The 23,948-nt window shown below is 37.0% G+C and overlaps 1 protein-coding gene and 1 pseudogene across 6 annotated transcripts in view; one reads left to right on the top strand and one right to left on the bottom strand.

Moving 5' to 3' along the window:
• The window catches only part of LOC149571031 (uncharacterized), a 231,434-nt gene that overhangs the window by 202,825 nt on the left and 4,661 nt on the right, over positions 1-23,948 (bottom strand). For all 6 annotated transcript variants that reach the window (XM_089812594.1, XM_089812591.1, XM_089812596.1 and 3 more), the window contains exons 2-4: positions 6,944-7,053; positions 6,702-6,812; positions 6,539-6,596 (exon numbers count right to left, since the gene is read on the bottom strand). In XM_089812594.1, coding sequence (XP_089668720.1) covers positions 6,539-6,596; positions 6,702-6,812; positions 6,944-7,053 — 279 coding nt within the window. The remainder of the gene's footprint in view (positions 1-6,538; positions 6,597-6,701; positions 6,813-6,943; positions 7,054-23,948) is intronic.
• On the top strand, positions 20,255-21,112 carry LOC149571032 (uncharacterized; annotated as a pseudogene).

Below are 23,948 nucleotides of genomic sequence, written 5' to 3' on the forward strand. Positions count from 1 at the left end.
AATAGTTTTCCTTTGCCCTTGTTGAGGTATAAGGGTTTGGTGATCTTTCCTAAAGAATGTTTCTCCTTGATTTATATGTGTAATTGCAGATGAGGTATACCAATTGTTACTTCTCTATTGTGGCATACTGTTTATGAGAAGTTGGAGTTCATTATACGGGTTAGAAATTCTGGAGTTGTTTGAAGGCTACAAATTGTTGTTGAGCTTGGACGCCCATATTAAATAGAATTTTGAAAGGGTTTGCCCTGCTTTCTCTTGCCATTTGAAATTCCTACCTCAAACATCTCATGTCTAGACTATAGTGTGCATTGCCTAAAGATTGTTGGAGGGCAAATGAAGAGGCTAAGGGCTTGATCGAGCTGCATTGCAAGTTACTAGAATTGGGCAGTCACTGCCTGAAAATTGTTGGCACTAAGGGGTGAAACATTATCTGTTGCTAGCATTTGTTACCAAGGAATTGAGAGGCCTGTGTTCATTAATATATAGGCTGCAAATGCAAAAGAAAGACCTGTGTTTTATCATATGATGCCTGTGATTCACTTCTGAGGCTAGCGATCTGCATCTGAGGCTAGTTGTTTATGCTAGAAGAGGTTTAGCCTTTTAGGAGAGATAATTTAAGAACGTGACATTGTTTCAAAGGTAGTTAGGGCTGTGCTACCTAAATTTGAAACAAAGATCTCTACCTTAGAAGAAAAGAAGAACTTTTCTAAAATGACTTTACATCAGTTACAAGGAACCTTGACCACATATAAGATGAGGATAGGTGATCAAACTAGCTCCTCATCTAAAGAGACAGCCTTTAAGGATGAGAAACAAGATGATAGTGATTCAGGTTTAACTGATGCTCTAGAAGCTTTGCTGGTTAGAAGAATGAAAAGAAAAATGAAAAAAAAATGTCAAGGAAAACCAAAATGTTTCAGTGTAGTCAATTAGGACACTTAGCTGCAAAGTGTCCCTATGTTGATCAAGATGATAATGATGAGAAAACTGAAAAAATTCCAAAAAGAAACCTTGGCATCAAAATAAAAGATTCAAGAATTTTAAAAAGAAGAGTCTCTTGTCAGAAGAAGACTCAAATGAAGAATCAAGTGATCCGGATGAGGAAGAAGAAAGATTGTTTATGGCTGAAATAATAATGTTCCTATATCTAGTCAATCAAAATCTTCATCTGATTCAGATGAAGAGGTTGATCTTGAGGAAGAATTTCTTCAATCTTTGCAAGAACTAAAGAGATTAGAGAAATTAATCTCAAATCATGAAAAAGAAAATAAAAAGCTGTAAGATGAATTAGAAAATGCAAATCAGCTTATTGAGAATCAAAAACTATTGCTTGATGAAAAAGAAAAGAAATTGATTCACTGCAAAAGCAGATTCATCAATCTGATTTAAATGTCAAAATAGTTAAAGAAGACAAGTCTTCAAAAAAGTGCTTAAAATGCCTCTTTAAAGGTTATTGTTTCAATTGCAATATTTTTGGCATATATCAATGTATATTGGACAGAAATGATTATGGTTTTAAGAAAATAATCAGTTGCTTTAAGTGTTTTCATTATGGGCACTTTGCTAATCAGTGTCAACTGAATTTGAGGCCTAGACAAGTATGGAAACCTATTATCATTAATATTTGAAAGTCTTTAATTGTTTTGCCCATTAACCTGCAACTTGGGTTTTGGACAGCAGTTGTTCACACCATATGACTGGATGTAAAAGCAAGTTTAAAACGTTAGAAGATTTTGATGGAGGGTTCTTTCGATTTGGAAATAATTTTGGTGCTTACATCACAAGTTGTGGTTCAATAATCCTTATTAAAGACACACCCATTCATGATGTGTATTATGTTGAAGGTCTGAAACATAACCTTCTAAGTGTAAGTCAAATCTGTGACAGCGGGTACTCAATTTCTTTTAATGCTAAAGGATGTTCAATAAAAAATAAGAAGAACAAAGTTATTGCTAGTGGTTTAAGAACAGGAGGAAATCTTTATAATCTGATTGGTTCTACAGTTTAAGAGTCATTGTTGATTAATACTTGTCTTGTAAGTCAAGTTGAAGAAAATTGGTTATGCCATAAAAGATTGGGACATCTAAGTTTTGATAATCTTGCTAGGATCATAAAGAACTAAAAGGTTAGAGGCTTACTGGTGAGTTAAACCGTACACAGCCTCGTGCACAATGAGTTTGGTCCGTATTGTCTCGGTAGGGAGAGCCCTCTGCTCTACCTCCCACCAAAGTTACTTGTCTACCGCTACTTCTCGTGCGTGTACAAGATCTTGCATCAGTTGATCCTCCCTCGTAACTTCCTCCTTAATGTCACTATCAGTTATTACTCACTACTAGTCGAAGGGTCAGCCCATTATGTTTCCATCTTGCCCTCATCCTCTCAGACCTCGGGCTTGTACTTACGCAACGATGTCAAAAATGATAGGGAACAATGCCAAGTATAAAAATTGTATATCACATATAAATCACAATGGTCTAACAATATATACTACCAAATGGAACAGTATGCATAATTGGCAAAATATATCTATATTGATTGTACCAAGGAGTTTACATTGCCAATACCAATAACTACCAGTATTACCATACCCTTTCAATTCCAACTGAGTACTATATATAACACTCGGATTGGTTACTAATACCAACCAAAGCGACTCTTGGTACAAGGTTTTTCCTAAAAACTACTTAATTAATTTATTACGAATTACCATCTACAAAGGTTTTGACTTGAGGTCTCTGAAGATTGAAGTTGTGCATCAATCTATTGATGTTTTGTAGCTTGACTCGAATAACTTACATCAAGATATATATATATATATATATAAACTTATATATTTTATTATATTAAGAAATATTATAATATATATAACTGAGATTTTATTTATGATAATGAATAAACATGTCCCATATTCTCTCTTTTATAAATATAAGGGGAGGCTGCAGTTGGAAAACACATACCAATAATTATGGCAGTGCTTAGTACATTTGCAGTGATCCAAGAAAATCAACATGGTATCAGAGTCAGGCTGCAAATTCAATTAATAAAGAATAATGATAGAGTAATACATAAATTTGAATAATGTCGAAGACAAATAAAATCAACAAAATTGAATATGCCAAAGGCATCCAAAACTGCATAACAATTGATATTGTACGATAATTTTTCGTAGGCAAATACATCAAGGTAAAGAAGAGGCTATTAGTTGAGGCTGCATGAGGTCTGGTACCTTATGTTGAACCCTTGGTATTTGGTCTTTGATTGTTGTTATTGATGTCAATAACAAAATTATAATGAGAATATGATATGCTTAACATCATATAATTATCTTATTTGATGTCCTTCAATATTGTTCAAAACATATTCAAGACAAACACTTAAGTGTTATACAATTAAAACTTAATGTTCACATTGATCAAGAAAACGGTTATAAAAAATAGTTTTGGCCTATGAGAAAGTTGATAAGGTTTTTTATCAGATAGACCCCAACTATCATACACTTTTGGAAAGGTCTTTGAGTTAGCTAAAATGGGTTTTTATTAGTTTTTGCATAAAAAATGTATGGAAAGAGAAAAAGTTTGTTTATCAGAAACAATTACCAAATTGTTATGACAGTTTTAGCAGTTTTGAGCGCTTTTGGTCTAATGGAAGTTTGGGGTATGTACCTACCTCCAAAATTTTGACTTTCTTGGTTTATAAGTACAGGATTAATTCCTCTAAAACATCCCACAGGTGGTCTTGACGGAAGTTGCAGGATTTGTGTGGAATTTCTTGTAGACCAAACACTTTGCAGGCAGATTTTTAACAGCAAGGAAGAGGGTAATGCTTTATTTTTCTATTTTCATATTTGTGATTTGATTTTCATTGCAGAAGTCTATCAGAGGTAGAAGGGTTATTTATTGCTCCTTCATTCATTCATATCAGTATCTGATCAAATCTTTTAATCTAAAAAGAAAATACACTTGGATATTGGATGTTTTGAGGAGAATAGAAGTATATCCTACATTATGTTTTCAACAAGAAGTTGAAACTAGTGATTCATGATTCGTGTTGTAACAAAGATGATCCTTTGATTTTATATCTCATTTGTTCATTTTGGAAGTTGGTGCTTCTTGTATTCATGAAGTTGGTGCTTCAGGTGTAACTTGAAATTGGTCTTTCTAAAACAGGGTGTTGGTGCTTCCCGGAGTTGTACCTCTAAAAGAATTGCCCAAGAGGCCAATAAAGTTTCAGATTCAAAGTGGTTTTTTACCCTAAGGGGTTTTCCATGTTAAAATATTGTGTCACTTTGTTATTCATTAACTATCTTACTCATGTGTTAAATTTATAACTTGTAATTGTTTCAAGTTTTGAAAAAGTATTTTAAACCACTGATTCACCCCCCGCCGCACCACCCCTCCCCCCCACCCCTCTCAGTGGTATTCGTATTCCAACACCTTATACAAAAGATTTTGCCATAGTCAAAATAGAGATGATAGTAACCTGAGGATATGGAACCTGTGCCCAATTGGGATACTAATTGAGTATTCCCTCTGAGTGGCTGATAAGGGAGAATAGTGTCTATTAGGTAATCAAAGCTTTCACAAATCCTCCCTCCTGAAGAGTTCTGGAGAACTAGATTTCCAGTGTACAGGAGAACGACTTCTTCTCTATTTAGATCTTGCCGGTCATGTGGCTTTCCCATATAGTGCCTCCATTTGCATCAGACAGGAGCAGGTTTTCTTCAGTGTGCAGATCAAGACGGGAATCCCTTCCATTCATGGGCTGATTTCTGTTTTCCATCCAGGCAACTGCTAGATTCACCATATGAGTGTACCACACACCGAATGCATATGCATCAGCTTTTGAACACATTTGTCATTATAATCATAGGGCAGACAGAGCTGAATGCATATGCATCCTTTGAGAGAGCAAAATAATTATAGATCAGCTTCTGAATTCATTTGTCCTTATAATTCCTTGTCAAAATTCATTGGGAGATTGTTGTTTCGGATGTGAAATATTCTTTCTGGTCTGCTATCAATCCCAGTTTAGTGAAGTCACTTCAAGACCAAATTGGATTGATAGATTGGCAACATTGTCAGCATGATTGAGAGATTGATCAGCATTTCACACTTTCATATCTTGTGATCTGGGGATGACAATCTTATCCTTCTTGCATCTGCAATTCACATTGTCATAGATCACAGCGACATATGTTTATATCAGCATTCATAACAGCAGAAGCAGTGATATAATCCTTGTGAAAGTGGTGAGTTCGCATGTCAGTGAAACAAAATTCATAACTCTGTGATCATAGAAACAGTGGCCTATATTCATTCATACTTCTATAATCATAGACAGCGGAATATATTAATTCATACTTCTGCGATCATAGAGACAGCTGCATACATTCTGCGATCATAGAGACATGGGCATATATTCATTCATGCCCCTGCAATCATAGAGACGCGCATATATTCATTCATGCCCTTGCGATCATAGAGACAGAAGCATATATTCATCCATACTTCTGCAATAATAGAGACAGCGAATCATATGCATTCATCAGAGGTAGCAGATGAGGAACAGCTACATGTATATGTGATTGTCTACATTAAGAGTGCAACAGTGCTAGAGATCAAAGTCACAACACAAGTATAAACAATTTGAGACTACATCCCATAAGCAATACAACCGTTGCTATTCACTGCATCTCATACTTGTATGAAGCCACACCAACATCAGGACAGACATACTGGCACCAACACATCCAACATTCAGACATCTACACATTGAACATCCTACCATCAGAACATTGTCAGACTGACATGTCCAAAATACAAAAATTCTTGAGCTATATCTTGATTGCAATAAACTGTTGTAGTTGTCTGAATAGAATTGAAATCTCAGATTGCTGGTCTTTCATTGCACATTTGTCTTTTTTGTTATTTGTGTATGATTGGGATATTACATGGTACGTGTGATAGTTTAGGTTGCAAGAGCATCTTCAAACAAATCTCTACCTTCTTTTTCTCTTCTCGAAAAAAAACAAAATGCATTCAATGCCATCTTCTTCAATCAACCAACTCAATGCAAGGATCCACATAATAAAAGTGAAGTGTGATGCTAATATAAACATGTAACAAGGTATGTTATGCCACTAATATGCAATCCCATTATAGTTGGTTTAGGCTGATAGATCTCATGGTATGCTTCTTCCATTAGTAGGAAAACTAAGTTCTTTCATCAAGCACGCAACATATACATGCTTAAAACTTACAGCTTACAATAAACATGTCAAAGTAAACACAAAGCACCACCAACAGCCTATTTCCGCATAAACCTCTAATAAATCTCCCAATCAAAATTTATTCAAAATTTCAATCATCTGATGGGAACATGTTACAATATGAACATAAAATGACAAAATCACACATGCCTAAATGGACGAATAAATACATAAAAGCATAAAACAGTAACTTGAGTTATAATTTCCAGCGATTATGTTAAATAACACATACTTTATGCATTATCTTTTGGAAGGGAACAAAAATGTTACCTTGAGCTAGACGCCTTTCCAACATTGAGAGTTGACGAAGTATTTTTTTGTTAGGACCCTGCAAAACATGGAATACAAAATCAAAAAAAAAATTATAGTCGTTTCCACTCAACAGTAACCATACTGTGTACCCATCTGAGAGAAAGAAAATGCATTGAGCAACCTTCTTCAGAGCTAGACTAAAACAGTTCTTTGCTCCAGACAAATCACCGTTCTTCCATAAACAATTACCCAAACACAACCATGCATCTGCAAGAGAAGGGTCCAGTTTAACCTGGATCACACTCAAACAAAGCACTCATTCATTATCAAATACATAACTACTGAAAATACAGATGCCATAAACAGCATTCCCACTCGGTAAAGAGAAAGATTTTTTGTTTAGAGCCAGTTATGTGGACCTACAGCTTTTGATAAGTGATCTTCTGCTTCTTTGCAGTAATCAGGAGAAACATCTAGCACTTTCCCTCTTAGGTATTCATAAACAGCTCTTCTTGAAGATTGTTTTCTCGTTTCTGCATGTAACACAGTATCACAACAAGGTTAGAGTTTAATGGATTGAAATGCTGCAGATTTATGTGTTGCAGTAGTGAAACAAGGTTGAGTTAAATAAGTTGAAAATGCTGCAGTTGGAACTGTTTTCTATATGAAGAATTGAAAGAATACAAACCGCAGAGTATTTTTCATTCCTTTCAAATAACATTTTTCTAGGGCTTTGTTACCATTTCATAATATGTTTTTCATTCAGGATAAATGGCTTTGATGGTTAACACCCAAAGTTCAAAAATGCAAAACATGTATAAAGCATAGAATTCAGAGCAACTGTTAACTCCTCTGATCCTCATCAGGTGCACGTATCTCCATATCAAATTTGGATATGTATCCAATATGCAATGGATGCATGTTAGACAATATACCCATGTGCACCCCAAAAACCTTAATTTTCCAACCATGTCAAATACTATGTGATTTGATTTTATTAAAATTTGAAGTATATCTTCCTAAAACAAAATTATTATTTTTAAATCATTCATCCAATTTTTTTGGTATAAACAAAACTTACATAAATGAGAAAGACAAATGAAATATTTTTCTATTTAAGCAATGGTTGCTCCTTACATCACGTTTTGATTTCCATACTTCAATTTGTGGATGATGATGTTCTCCTTCCCTCAACCCTAGAGGGTCTCCAACATCTTCTGGATGGCCTAGCCTCTTTTTGTGACACACAGTAGCTTGTGGTCAACTTGGGCAAGACCCCGTTAATGGTCTTCAATTGCTTGAAGACCGCTCACCTTCACTTCTTCTTCCACGGCACTGAGATACAGATTTCTTCTTTGAACACATACATGGGTGTCAAGTTTCCAAGTCCTCGCTTTGATATGAGACCTGCTGCCATGCAGACCCTAGGCCAACAAGGGGTATGGGACCCTTACCCTTCTAGAGCGGTAGTGCTTCTTGCATCCAAGATGATTCTCTTGGACACATTGATCAGGATGATAGTTCTTCATGGTTTGGTGGTCTAGGGACCCTCTTTGTTGGATTTGGATTGGGCTTCGTTTGAGAGGGTATAAGCCCTCCTTCTTAGGTACATCATTAGGTGATGCCAATCTACCCCCCCTCAGTATCATGTTGATCAAGTTTGGGGCTAATCCTATCAAGCTTGGGGCCATCTTTGATCTTGTTTGGTTCCTTCATCGTCTTTGGTGCTTGGTGGATTTGGCTAAGGGACGTCACAAATATTCATACCTAGCGTATCGCTCCTCAGAGGCAATTGTAGGGGCTAACTCCACCAGTCGGGTCTATTGCTGGTATGCGCAAGCTTCTGTCCTTCTACAGATGGCGAGGATTGACATTTACTGTCTCCCTCCTTTTAAGTACTCTTTCGATGGCCCTACTCATCTCCTCCCTTCTCAACAAGAGATCAACATGCGTGTTAGGGTGGAAATTTACACGCAGCATATCCTTACTACATGGGTTAACCCTTGAGGGGCTCCTATCAAGGGTGGGGCCTTCTATGCAAAGCATTTTATTGACATCCAAGATAGGCTCATTATGCACCCTCCATACCTTTCTCAGCATTGGACACACGCGCTCCACATTTCCTTAGGATCTTTCAAGGTGGGATCGCATTGGCTCCGTATCCAGACTGATCACCAAACAGACAAGGAGGACCCGGTTTGTCAGCTTGGTAACATGGGGGAAGCTGAGACCAAGACACACTTAATTTTTTCATTGCCCCATTTATTATGAGATCATAGGGAGGTTTTATTGGTTGTTCAAAGGGTGTTAGACTCTCTCATCTTTCTTTGGTACATCGACCAGCCGCATCTAGCTCTCTATCTTTTGGAGTCTACGAGACTTGAGGACTTCGCCTAATAGATTCAGTCACCTTTGAGATAGACCATGGATCAGTTCATTGCCTCCTTTTTCTCGATGACCTTTCTTGCCGGAGGTACCAAGTGGTCACTTGATCCCCTTCCTCTAGAGACACCAGTTTCATGAGGCTCTGTAAGAGTTACAAACTATAGCAGCTCTCCACCTCTAGAGGTTCTCAGAGATGACACGAGACTTCCTCTTGTCCTGGGTCTTATCCTTTGGTTATTGATTTCTTCTCTTGGAGGGCAGCTTACTTGTGGCCGGTCTCTACCCCTACCTCTTGTTGTTCTCTATTCTACTTTTCCCAAGACATTGTTTGGTACTCTTGTTGTTGGCTAGTTTCTTTTGTTGTTTCTTGGCAATCCCTTAGACCCTCTTTATAGTCTCGTGTTGGACATTAATTTTTATCTTTATCTAATGCAACTCGACTATTTTGAATTAAAGTTTTAGAGTAAGTCATTTATGTGTCAATATCGCTTTTGAACTAGCAAAAAGCTCCTCTAATAACTTTAAAATTGTGTTAATATGTGTATGTGTTTCTTTATTAATGTCAATATCACTTTTGAACTAACAAAAATCTCCTCTAGTAACTTTAAAATTGTATTAATATGTGTATGTGTTTCTTTATTAATGTCATATCCAGCCATATCTATGCAACTTTGATAGAATTTAAACATGTCCAATTCTAGGTACAAATACCTCAAGAGACAAGGTTGACCAGAGAGTCACAGACACTTGACAAAATCCATATATGCCTTGGTTGTGGTATCTAAACTGAAGATATACTCCTACTGAGGTTAGAAACAACATAATTTAGCAAGCAAAACGCATATCTCATTTTAAGTGTTGTACTATTCAAAATCTTTGGTGCCTAGACAAAAATCAAGAAACAAAAACTTATTATGGTGCAATAAAAATTTCTATATAGACTGGAAGTGCATTAAATGAAAACATTATGAGCCAAGTCTTGGTCTTCTCAATTGTTAAAGTGCTTGATGTACAAAAGATTCAGGAGGATTTAGGAGACCAATCGTTGTATGGTATTAGTGAGGTTTGCCCAATCAAATACGATATGCACCATGGTTTTCATCATGGTCTCAAACAAGCATTCGCAATCATACCAGAAAAGGAATAATCAAATGGCAAAAGGTAACCAACTACTCTTCTTGTATCTACTAAGCAACCTCTTCAACTGCCTTACTTCTAGAACTACATCCAGTACTTACTATGCAAATAAAATACTCATTTTCAAGTCAAACTCTCAGATTACAAAAATTACAAATTCTAAAGCAATACGATATGACACTACAGTTGTATCACAGTATCTGATTATGTATATCATGGTAGATGATCTGAATATGTTACAAATCTAGTAGGGATAATCACTATTTATTCTCTTCTCTTCCATCTTCGGATGATTTTAAGAAGAATCAAGATGGTTTGGCAAGAAAATTAATGTTTCTAGAGTTTCATTCCCGGTATTAAAAATTCTAGGCATGTGCAGTTTTTAGTAATGTGAGCAACATCTGAATTGTTCCATCATGTTTGGAGGCTCAAAAAAATTTAATAAAGGATTTTATTTTGCTCCAATTGGGGACCAAGAAGCAACTTTACAATTGGGCTTTTGTTTGTCCTTGTATGCTCAATTTTTGCAAGTACTGTTGGCAAGTTGGCTAGCATGGATGCACAAATGTTGTCATTTATGGCAACACTCTCATAAGATAAGGTCGCATGAAGTTAAAGTACAATTTTGGTTTTGGTTAATGGAAAATTTATTACAATAATAGATAGTTTCTATCATCTTTGTTTAGTATCTAATGGTTATCTATTGTAATCTTCTATAAATATTAGAATGTTTCTAATATTTAGTTAGCTATAGTTATCTGTTAGCTTTCTTCAGCTTTCTTTTGGCTAGAATAGAATATTTCTGATCTTTATGATCATTTCCTAAGGGAACATCGATTTATTCTTTTGTATATATAGACCTCTCGATCTCCGTTAATAACAGGCAAATAGTTTCCAATTACTTCGTAATATGGTATCAAAGCCAAATTGCGAATACTCTAAATTTTTTTGAAAATAATTATAATTTCTTGGTTGAAATTATCTGCCTTTTTATTTTCGAAATTATTTACATGCATATTTGCTTCCAACTCTCTATAATCTGACTACGGTTTCTGTTGTGAGATATCTGAATCCGTCAACTCCTAGTTTGGTTCTGCAACCCATTTCTGTGCAGATCTGTCTATTTTTTCTGCACATTTCTGCCATTTTTTGTGGTTTTTCTTGCAGCAGGGTCGTTTTTGTTCAAAACCCTAATTTTCAGGTTCAGAAAAAAAATTTGATTCCAATTTTTTGTTGATTTTTTTAAGAGCTCAAATGGGTTGTCATCAAATTTTTCTAGGTGCCTCAATTTTCGAGCCAGCTGATCTAGAAACTGACAACATTCTTTTTAGGTTTTTCGAGCTCTCTTCTGAGTCACCCTTCAAATTTTTAGGGTCTACTTTTCGAGGGTTGCATGTACTTGCATTTTGTTTGCATGTGTTGCTTTAGAATGCAAAATCTTGTGTTTTGCCTCCCTTAAAAAATTTGGTGGGTTTTCATAATTTTTTCCTCAAAAAAAAAAATCTGAGGGGTTTTACTGTCTTTCCTTTTTTTTAAATGGAGCTTTGTATTGTTGGGTTTTAATTGTTTTTTCACCTCAAAAATCATGGTTTTTTGCAGTTTGTTTTGGAGCATTATGCTCATCTGCAAAGTTTTGGAGCATTATCCAAAGTACCATCAATAGTCTTCCTAGCAGACATCCTCTGCTCCACATTCAAAAGGCTCCCAGAAGAAAAAATTCAATGCAACTATTGCCACAAGTTTGTGCACATGAAGGTTGAATGTCGGACGCACTTAGCTTCCCTATCTAGGCAATTTGGTTCGCAGCCCATAGCGAATAGTGCAGAGCAATTTGAGTCGACAAAATCTGTCTTTTACGCTTTTTAACAGCTTCGTGCTCTGGATAGATTAACCATTAAGGGAGGGTATTATGGTAATAGATAGTTTCTACTATCTTTGTTTAGTATCTAATGATTATCTATTGTAATCCTTTGTAAATATGAGAATGTTTCTAATATTTAGTTAGCCGTAGTTATCTGTTAACTTTCTTTAACTTTCTTTTAGTTAGAATAGAATATTTCTGATCTTCATGATCATTTCCTAAGGAAACATCATTTTATTCTTTTGTATATATAGACCTCTTGGTCTCTATTAATAACATGCAAATATTTTCTAATTACTTTGTAATAAAAATTGCCACAAGTATATTAGAAGAACATTATCAGCAGAAGCACTTAGTCAACAAGTTTCACTCGAGTTATATGTATGCCCACAATTTTGGATATTGGTAATATAGAGTTTGTAGATGATAAAAATATGTTTGTTGGTATATTAAATTTACAGTTGGCATATGTTTTGGATGAAAAATGTAAGGCTGTACTATCGTAGAGTATAGAGTATGTCGCAAAAACAGGTAATTTGGCTAACGAATTGTATTGTCCCATCAATTCAATTACTTGGCAATGTAGGTACGACGTCCTATATGTTAACCCTCAATTAGCAAATTTTGATAATATGTGAAGTACAATTATGCTATGTTTATGTTATGCGAGCTTTATGTATGATGGTATATTGATGTATTGATGGTAAGATGCAATCAAATATTGTATGGACATGATCAGATGCAAGGAACATAAAAGGACTAGTCAAATATTGAAGATATCACTATTGTCAGTTTTGGTACAATATCTATATCTCTTGTATAGATTGTATATCATTGTATGAGCAGTGAGCTACTTTTGTAATACAACTCCTAATAGAGTTGAGACCTCTAACAAGGACTGATGTACTAAATGTATGTAATAGACTCCTAACAGGATCAACACTCCTAACAGAGTGTTTTGTATTAGTACATTAGCTTGTGAGTACCATCCCAACTGGGGTTTTCCCTTGGCCGAGGTTTCCCTAGTTAAGAATCATGGTGTTATGAGTTTCATTGTGTTATGTTCTTTCCTTTCCAGAGTACTCATTTATGCAAGTATATGGTTATGTGCTAGAATCTATTGTTGGGTTAAAAGTGTTGGAATACCAAATCACACCCTCCCGCCAGTATTCTTTATTTATAACAAGTAGGTATAAGGTCCAACTATTTTCATAATAATAAAAATTCAAATAATTCATCAAAATGCTCAAAACAAAGTTTGCATTACTGCCATGTGACAAATAACAAAGGTCAAGTTCATGAAGCTACACTTCAATATGAGATAAAGTACTTAACTGAGAACAAGGCAAAACATAAGGAAAAGTTTACCTCCCATGGGAGAAGACATGTAATACATGATGATCAACATTGAAACAGTGTACAACATAAGACAACCATCCTAGCATGAACTCCTAATAACTAGCATCTCTAAAAGACAAAAAGGGTGAGAACATTGTCTAAGTGTTTTCCCACCTTACCACAAAGCAATTACGCTCCACCCCAGATCTTTGACGTGAAAGATACCCAACCCAACAACAAGGGAGCCTAATGGTTGAAATTGACAAGAATAATGGAAATTGTGCAACATGATATTTAAACAATTTATATAACAATTTCATGGGCACACAAAAAGATTATATCATACATAAGACAATAGAAGCAACAACCCTTGCTTTATTCTTACAACATCGTAGATTCTAATTCCATCACAAACACATGGAAATCATACCACAATTATATCTTAAGCATGTAGAACACTCAAAATGTATGCATGCATAAATTGATATAATCAATGATTAATTTACTCTAAATCATGCAAGAAACACTTCACATAGATAATACACGTTGAAAACACAATCATGCATAAAAGCTCAAAAAAACATAACAAGAGCAAATCTAAGATTACTAAAACATGGATATAAAAGAACTCATTGGAGCCTATTTGATTCCATAAGAACGTAAGGCACCTATAAGTGTCACAGTTAGGTATGTACAAAAGAAATTCTTATATGAGTTTTCATAATTTTTTCCCTTCAAGAATTCTAATGGGTTTGCATTAGATATTTCTCTTTAAACTTTAGTGGGTTTTAATAATTTTGTCCCTTAAAAAAAAAATTGTTTTTCAAAATTTTTCCTCCAAACTTAAGGCTTTGCTCCTATTAGGGAGGGCTCTCTGGTTTCTAGAAAGGTTTTATCAATTTTTCCTTAAAAGGGATGTTTTGCATGATACTCTCAAATTTTGTGTCAATTATATGTTTGGTTTGTCCAATTTTATCCTCAAAAAGCGATTTTAGATTTCGTAATGCACAAAATTGTGTGGGATTCCCTTGTGGATTTTACTACTTTGTTATCTATTTGGTTTTTTCAATTAATCCTCAAAAAAAAGATTTTGGAGTTTGTAATGCGCAAAATTGTGTGGGATTCCTTTGTGGGTTTTTACAATTTTTCTAGAGGGAAAAAATGATGCTTTGTAGTCTTGGGTTTGGAGAATTTTTAGTTAAAAACCATTTCTTTTTGCAGTCTGTTTTGGGGCATCATGCTCTTCTGCAAAAGTTTGGAGGGTTTGCCCATTTTTCCTCAAAGTCGTGGCATATTTTCTTGGTGTGTCTTTGGCTATAGGGAGGGACAGCTCAGTTATCCAACATTTGGTTGGACGTTTTGTGATAATTTTTTGTTAGAATTTTTCCATATTTTTGGAGGGTTACTGGGAGAGTCAATGGTAAGACTCTTATCTCTTATTGCAGCACATTTTGAATCTCTTGTTGCAGTGCATTTTGAAGAATGGGGCAGCCTTCTCTGTTTTTTTGGACTAATTGTGGCTATTCTTGGTCATTGACATTCTGCAAATCCAAGGAGAGTCTTAGCAATAGCAAAATGTTCTACAGAATTTATGACCACAAAACATGTACAGTCTTCCACAAGGTAGTTAGACAATGACCATTAAGGGAGGGTATTAGAATATTGTAATGTTTCTTTAATGGTCATCTTGGTTAGTCTTCAATTTATTAGGTAGTTTCTATTTTTGTCCTTAGTTCGTGATTGTTTCTTTTAGAAACATTGTCTTTGTAAATTTATATAAAGAGCTTTCATCTCCTTTGTTTAATATAATATCAATTTACCATAACACCAATACTACCAACAGATGCATCGCAGTCAAGGAAAAATGGTTGATTTAAATATAGGAAAGCAAGGACCGGGCATTGACTCATGGTTTCTTTAAGTTTATCAAATGAGTCTTGTGCCTCTTCTGACCATTTAAAAGCTTCCTTCTTAGTTAAATTTGTCAAGGGGGACCCTATGTGGGAGAACCCTTTCGCAAATTGTCTATAATAGCTACATAGCCCATAAAACCCTCTTAGGTCGGATAGAGTTTTAGTGGGGGGCAATCTAAGATGGCTTGATTTTATTCTTGATGCACTTGTACCCCTTCCTTACTTATAATATGTGCTAGGTATAATATCTTTGTCATCCTGAATTCGAAATCTTGGACTGAATTGCATACCATTTATAAGTGAATTTAAGTAAACCATTTTCATGCTCTGCTAGATATTTTAACTGAAGAGGGTTTCTTCAGGGTAACTTGGTGTCACATGAGTGTTGTATCCACTTCTATGTTTTCTCACAATTAACTTGTTCATTTCTAGCAAAATTATTCAGTCAAATAAATGTTTTCTATAAACTGTTGTAGGTGAACTAGTGTATGCAATATCTATCCTAGTTTATGGATCATTCTTTCTCTTGAGTTATGATGGTTGTATGAGTACCTCTGAATGGCTTAGAACTGAACAGAGTGATTTTCTTTCAATCCTAATTTCTTTTTTCTATATGCTTAATCTGAATGAGTGTGATATGGATTTGTAAGCATAAGTGCTTTTATATTGTCTTCTTCTAGTTGTTACTAGAGAGAGAGAGGGCAATGAGATCTATTTCATTCAGAACCTTTGAATGTGTTACCGTTACTACATAATATGGTATCTACTATCAAATATATTTTATGGGAGTTTAATTTTTCGATACAAATGTCGAGCCTCCCCCTCTCTCTTCCACTTTCTCAAATTACACCATAAATTGTTGTATGGATGTAAGAAGTTACAATTGCATTTTTGTGCATCATTAAGGAGCATGTTGAGAGGAAGTAGATGGAGAATCTGAAGATTAAAAGATGTAAGAACTCAGAATTTACTGGTTCTTGTTAGACGAAGAGAATTCAGCGCATCTTAGAACGCTTCAGTCCTGTTTTTCCTTTCTTTTAGACATTTGCGAAGACAGAATAATATTGATACTATTGAGAGTTAGTAGAACTCTTGAAGCTTATTACCTCACATATTTTTCTAATCTGATTTTATTAGGCAATAAAAATCTTGAATAGCCTGAAGTGTGGTTACAAAAAAATCAACCTCTATTAGCAAGGACCTGAAATCCCTAAATTCCAATTAGTCCAAGTACTTTGTTTTTTCAATGGGGAATTGCAATGCAACTATAAAATTAAATTTGGAGAGGAATTTGAAACTGCCATTATTGATTATTCCCTATGATGTGAGCAATGCTCTGTGCCTACTTGATATGAACATAATCAATTGTAATGAGGTCGTGACAGATGATTGAAAATGCATCTGCCATGTCAACAACCTGGCTATATCATCAACCCCTCTAACAACTTCCTTCGGCATCAGTAACAGAGTCCATGATGCATTTATGATTACAACTGCTTCAGGGCTGTTAAAATGCTCAATCGGTATTGAAAAATACTGATTATTAATTCAGAGGTCTGAATCTATACTAGAGGTATTCGATCCCCAAGAGGCAGAACATTTATTGATTTCAATGGTCATATCTCTTGTTTGGATCCTTATCTTATATTTGCTCCAAAGGACACAATCATAGACGGTCAAGTCTATTCACCATATGTCTCTTCATGAAGAGACACAATTAGCTATTAAAGAGCATTTATTAAGGAACCCAATCCTAATCGGGTGTGATTAGGTTAAACTAATCATCTGCAAAATTCAATATGGAATAAACAATCATAACCACGATTTGTTTGCTTAATCGAATGTGGTCCAAGACAATGAATGCTTCAGAATTTATACTTTGATGATGATAATTTGGTCAACTTCAAGAGCTGTTTTGCTAATGGTAATAACAGTTCTGATTATGTATGTATACCAGTTCATATGCACATATGTATACAGATTTATCATGTATGAATCCTTGAATTTTGACCGGTGCTACCATATCTTTAACACTCCCTCTTAGCTAGGTAAGATGACCAAGTATAAACTGGTTTAGACATCACCTAACACGTGATATCAAGGAGTATATAGAATATCAAGTCAAATGACATTCGTATATCCCAGTTATAGTATGTGCACTAACATCGCATCACATGATGTCCACCATAACATATCACGGCATGTCCACGGATATTACATCACATAATATCCACCATAATTATCTCATTAAGAACATACTGATACACAACCAATATCAAGTCAGCATGATATCTATCAATAAGTCCAAAAGATATTAACTATCAAGACATTTCCATGAATACTAAGTCAGCATGATATTGTCATGATAGTGAACATTGTAAAGTTGTCACCTTACAAGGTTGAATACAATTGTACATTATCAAAAAGATTATCACCTTTCAATAATGTACACACGAGGCCCATAAAGCCATAGAGTCACACATATGATAAAGGAGTTTACATAGAGTCACCACGGATTCTCTCATGTGGTGTTGTTATGAGTCAGACACACATGACATCCACCATGAACCATATCAAAGGGTGGATCCATCACAACTACTCCCAGAGAGTGGAATACGGGTTCCACATTAAGCTTCTCTCTTATAGAGAAGAATCCAATAAGGTATATTTCAAGAAATCACTGAGACTAAGCCTCCCTCTCAACAATGGCTTCATTCTTCACAACTCTAAATGCACAAACTTTATTTTGAGATGAGACTTGGTGAGAATATCAGTCATATGTTCTTTAGTGATAATGTACCTCAAGTGAAAGTAAGAGAGACCATCTCGACATGGTCTACTCCCTTTGAATCAATATCACTGGATGTCAACTGTAAAGACTCAAAGTAGGCTCCAATAGAATTACAAGTAACAAGGAACAAAGTTCTTGATTTTATTTGAATTTCAGTAGATATGGTGTATACAAAATATAATGCAATTATAACAATTTGCCTTCCAACATCACACATAATTTATTAAAGAAGGGAAAGACAAAATCTCATACATTATTCATAACTGAATTCCCAACTCAAAACAATGGTGAAACCTGATTAATTTCGCAGTCCATAACCATTGCTTCTGCTGGTTGAAAGGGGGAGACCACGCTTTATGACAAGGACCATTCCTCAACGCAGTATAACCTTGGAGAAGTTTTAATGCCAGTCAAAGACATTAACAGGTCTGACTGGCAGCTATGTGCGGCCAGGAAATGACATTGCAGATCCCATAGTCTATGCGTTGGAGGATTTAGATACCAGTCTTCGTGCTTAGTCCTGCCGGCTTGAACACCAGTCAAATCGATTATCACCTTGGACGTCTAGCAGATAATAACCCAAGGCATCACTCTCAGCAGTATCTGTTAGAGTAAAGTGTTGATTTAATTTCATTTATTAAATTCGCTTTACTCCCTTCTTAAGATTTTACTTTATGCACCTTTTGCATCTCTATTTAATAATTATTTAGTAATTATTAAATAGCTTTTCCTTTTTAGGTTACCCTTTTTCGGGTTTTGATCTCCTTTTATAAGGATGGATCTCCTTTGTATCATCTAATCTTTTCATTTCTGAAAATACATTAGCACATTTTTCAGAGCAAAACCCTTTGCCTCCTCTTGTCTTTTTCTTCTGTGACAGGTTTTTGCATGCAGGTATTCGAAGGCTTTGTGGATTTGTGTTGATCAAATCCTTCATGGTATCAGAGCCAGATCTACTGCAACTTGTTCATTATTTGGAGAAAAAGGATAACGAGGGTTTGACAAAACAGATTTGGAATTTTTTGGGTATTTTTTGAGAAAACAGGGGGGTTACTGATTTTTGGAGCAGGTTGAGGCCAAATGGACGTCACAGATGGATTCAAAAGGCATCAAAACCCTTGTTTCCATATAAAATTTGTCCGATTTGGACAACATTGCTCTAAGAGGCAATTTTGTTTTAGCCCAGCCGGGTTGTACAGCCTTTTGCACACAGATCGAGGCATTTTTATTCAAAAAAAATTTTAAAACTTTTTTTGGGCTGCTCAAGCTTCTGGCCACCCCGACGCCACCGAAGCGCCGCCTGCTCTCGGCCGACGCTCAGCCGCAGTAGCTGAGCCACCTACAAGCAGCCCTACCCAGCGCTCAGCCCTGCCGCCACCGGCGGGCCACCCACCGTCCACCTGCGCCGGCAGCGCCACCGACATTCACCGCCCCGGCCTCGCCTCCATCAGAGGCACAACCACCTGCAACAACCGGTGTACACATCACATCCCGACGGTGTGACTTCACTTTTAGGAAGACTGACGTCAGCATTTCCCGGCGTGACCTCATTTTCAGGCATAGTGACGTCATCCAGTCCTCAACCTCACTGACGTCATTTCTCGGTGGTGTGACATCATCAAACCAATGACCGGATATTTTTTCCGGCGACTGGCTGTTGACAGTCAATTTTTTTCCCTGCTCTGTAATTTTTCAGAGAGTTTATTTTTGGACCTACAGTTGATTTTTTTGTGATAACTCTCGCATACGAGGGTCTTTTTCAATTCCGAAAAAAGCGTCGAAAAGCTGATTCCGAGACGGAGATGATGGAAAAGGAATTTTTGGATTTTTATTCGAGATTGATACCTGTTTTGGCATTTGAAGTCTGTTGATGACTTCTATCTTCCAGGGGGCATAACTTCTTCGTTATAGTTTCGTTTTTCAATCCGAAAAAAGCGTCGGAAAGCTCTTTTCGAGCACTTTCCAGATTCTCAGTCTTTTCACCAGTATTTGGTACCAGGCATTTTTGATTCATATCTAAAGCTTTTTTGCTATTAACTCATTTACGCAATCTATTTGTAAGTTGGGGTTTAGTTTATTGCATTATGGGGGGCGTTTTTATATTATTTTCTATTATTATATCAGTATATCAAAAAACAAAAAATAAAACCCTTTCTAAAACAATGGCCGAGACCACTTCTTCTCTAGAACTTTTGACCCCTCATAATTATCACACCTGGAAGACCTCAATGACTCGACTTCTCTGGTCAAAAGGGTTGTGGTCATGTTTAGATGCCGTTCAGCCTGTTTTTCAGAGGCCTTTTGAGATTATGCAGCATCGAAATAAAATGGATGAGACAATCGGATTGATTTCATTACAGGTATCAGATAGTTTACAGTTTCATCTGGACGGGTGTAATACTCCTTTGGCTATGTGGACCAAGCTTCAGGGCTTGTTTGGTACTATAAATGAGTTCAGGGCACTTCAGATAGAGACAGAACTTACATCACTTGCACCGGATTCCTTTCCGACTATTGATGACTTCTTGATGAAGTTTACTCAATAGAGATCCTTGTTGCAGAGTTGTGGAAAGACGAAGACTGATACTGAGTGCATCTATTTAATTCTCTCAAAGCTTCGAGGGAATTTTCAGATATTTGCTTCCACATTCTATTCCACCAAAGATGCTTTGGGGAATCGATTTATTATGCCTTCTTTTGAGGTCTTTTGTGATCGCTTGACTAGAGAGCAGTCAAAACTCACACAGTTGGATACTATGACTGGTTCTAAGACAAAGGCATTGGTAGCTCAGACATCTACAGGAAAGCTGAAGCCCAAACCGAAGCATAAGACAGATTCAACAGGCAGTGAGAGTTCCTCCAAGACTCCTCCAAAATCAGATGCTCGGAAACCCTCTCAGAAGGGTAATACTTCTAAGTCTGGTGAGTCTTCCTCCAAGACTAAGAAGTATACAGGTGAACCTTGCAATTTTTGTGGCAAGGAAGGGCATCCAGTTTCTAGGTGTTGGAAACGTCTTGCGGCATTAGAAGAGGCTATGCAACAGTCTAGTATTGCTTCTCCGAAGCCTCCACCTCCACCTACAAGGAAAGGACATGCTCTTTTTGCACGTGCATTGTCTTCTCTAGCTCCTTGGATTCTTGATTCTAGAGCTTCCCCCATCACATGACACACTCACCTGATTTGGTTACCTCACTTGCTCACAGTGTTACTACACAGATTGCAGTTGGTGATTCTTCTCAGCTTTCAGTCACAAGTTCAGGAACTATCTCTTTAGAGGGTGGTTCACTACAGGATGTTCTCTTGGTTCCAGCCATTTCTACGAACCTCTTGTCTGTCTTTCAGATTTGTCATTCAGGCTCTGGAAAGACAGTTGAGTTCTCACCACATGATGTGGTTATTCGAGACCTCCATGATCCTAATTTGGTTGTTGCTACAGGAAGTGTTAATCTTCAGTCTCACTTATATCAGTTCGATGACTTTGAGAGCTCCAATTCTACAGGTGTTTCTCTCATTGCTCATGCAGACACAGTGAGCAAACTTTGGCATGAGTGTTTTGGTCATGTCAATTACAGATATCTACATCAGATGAGTACACAGAAGCTAGTGATTGGGTTACCTCAGATCTCTTGTACTGACGGTGTGTGTCAAGGTTGTTCACTTGGCAAACATCATAGAGATCCTTTTCCGACAGGTAAATCCGCACGTGCTAAGGCACCATTGGAGTTGATACATAGTGATCTAATGTCATTTCCCACTCCATCTTTTTCTGGTGCTTGATATGTGCTCACCTTTATTGATGACTTCTCCAGACGCACATGGGTGTACTTTTTGAAGTACAAGTCTGATGTCTTTGATTCATTTCGAATCTTTAAGACTTTTGTGGAGAAGCAGTCTGGTCTTTCAGTCAAGCGTATCCGCACTGACAATGGGGGGGAATATGTGAATCAATCTTTCAAAGATTTTTGCACTGAGCATGGTTTACAGCATCAGTTCTCTGTTCCCCATACACCTCAGCAAAATGGGGTTGCTGAGAGAAAGAACATGACATTATGAGAGATGGCCAATTGTATGATACAGTCTCGTGCTATCAGTTCTTCATTTTGGGCTGAGGCTATCAATTGTGCCAACTATATTCAGAATCGGATGCCTCATAAGGCATTGCGACACATGACTCCTAAGGAGGCTTGGACTCATGTCAAGCCTGATGTTTCTACTTTCTAGATTTTTGGTAGTGAGGCTTGGGCATTTATTCCAGATGCTCAGCGGAAAGCCATGGAGAAGAAGAGCTGACCACTCATATTTGTTGGCTACTGTGAAGATGTGAAAGCGTACAGGTTGTTTGATCCTGATTCCAAAGATGTCTTGTTTCAGCAAGATGTTCAGTTTGATGAGCATTATCCTTCTATGGATCCTCCATCTTCTCCTTCTGCTTCATTACCCAGTACTTCATCTACTCCTCTACAAGATTATGCCTCCTCTGAGGAAGATCTTGAGATTGATTCCCCCTCTGCCTCCTCCACCAGATGTTCTGCGAGTGCCCAAGTGGGCTCGTGATACTGTTGATGCAGTTGGACCTCTGGCAGGTGATCCTACAGATGTTCGTTGTACTCATTCTCAGACTGCAGGAAGTGGCCTTTTAAGTCATGCCATTTCTGATGATCCTCAGAATTTTTCACAGGCGACAGGACACTCAGAGTGGGATAGGGCTATGGATGAGGAGTACTCTTCTTTGATGAAGAATCACACATGGGAACAGTGTCCTCGTCGGAAAGGAAGAAAGTTGGTTCGGTGTCGTTGGGTGTACCGTACCAAGTATGCTGCAAATGGTTCTATTGATAGGTACAAGGCACGTCTTGTTGCAAAGGGTTTCACACAGGTTGAGGGTATTGATTACTCTGAAACCTTTGCCCCTGTTGCCAAGATGAACTCTATTAGCCTTGTACTCTCTCTAGCAGCTTCACAGAAATGGACAATTTTTTAGATGGACGTGAAGAGTGCCTTTTTGCATGGAGACCTACATGAGGAGATCTATATGGAGCAGCCTCATGGTTTTGTGCAAGACTCTTCATTAGTATGCCGGCTTCAGAGGTCTTTATATGGTCTCAAATAGGCCCCTAAGGCTTGGTATGAGAAAACGGATTCCTTCTTACTTGCTTCCCACTTCACACGGTGTCATTCTGATCCTACAGTTTACATTCAATGTCATGGGGCTGACTTATTGATACTTGTGCTTTATGTTGATGACCTCATCATCACAAGAAGCTCAATCTCCATGATATAGGGTGTTCAACAAGCATTAAGAGAGCAGTTTGAGATGACAGATCTTGGCCTTATGCACTATTTTTTGGGCCTACAGGTTGTTCGGTCTTTAGACGGGATAGCCATACTCCAGCAGAAGTATGCTCATGATATGCTTCAGAGATTCGGCATGCTTGATTGCAAGCCCGCCCCTACACCTTTTCAGTCAAGTGTTGTTTTATCTACCACTTGCTCTACTCCTACAGTGGATTCCACTCTATATAGACAGCTTGTGGGTAGTTTCTTGTACCTAACACACACACGTCCTGATATTTCCTTTGCGGTTGGACTTGTCTCTCGATTCTCCCATGATCCTCATGAGAGTCATTGGCAAGCATCCAAACGTATCTTAAGGTATATTAGAGGTACAACATGTTATGGCATTCACTACACATCAGGGGATCCTCACATTGTTGGTTTCACAGATTCAGATTGGGCTAGTGACATTGATGATCGCAAGTCTACTTCTGGTTTTGTATTTTGTCTTGGTTCTGGTCCTATCACATGGTCTTGCAAAAAGCAGAATGCTCACACATTATCATCTACAGAGGCAGAATATAGGGCAACTGTATTAGCTAGTCAAGAGGTTTTGTGGCTTCAACAGTTGATGATAGAGTTTGGATTTCCTCCTGATAGTCCCACCTTTCTATAGTGTGACAGTCAGAGTGCTATACACATTTCACGCAACCCTGTTGAGCATCAGC

This window comes from Cupressus sempervirens, chromosome 2, assembly GCF_028749045.1.
Source record: "Cupressus sempervirens isolate cs-2001-9-10 chromosome 2, ASM2874904v1, whole genome shotgun sequence".
NCBI classification, from domain to species: Eukaryota; Viridiplantae; Streptophyta; class Pinopsida; order Cupressales; family Cupressaceae; genus Cupressus; species Cupressus sempervirens.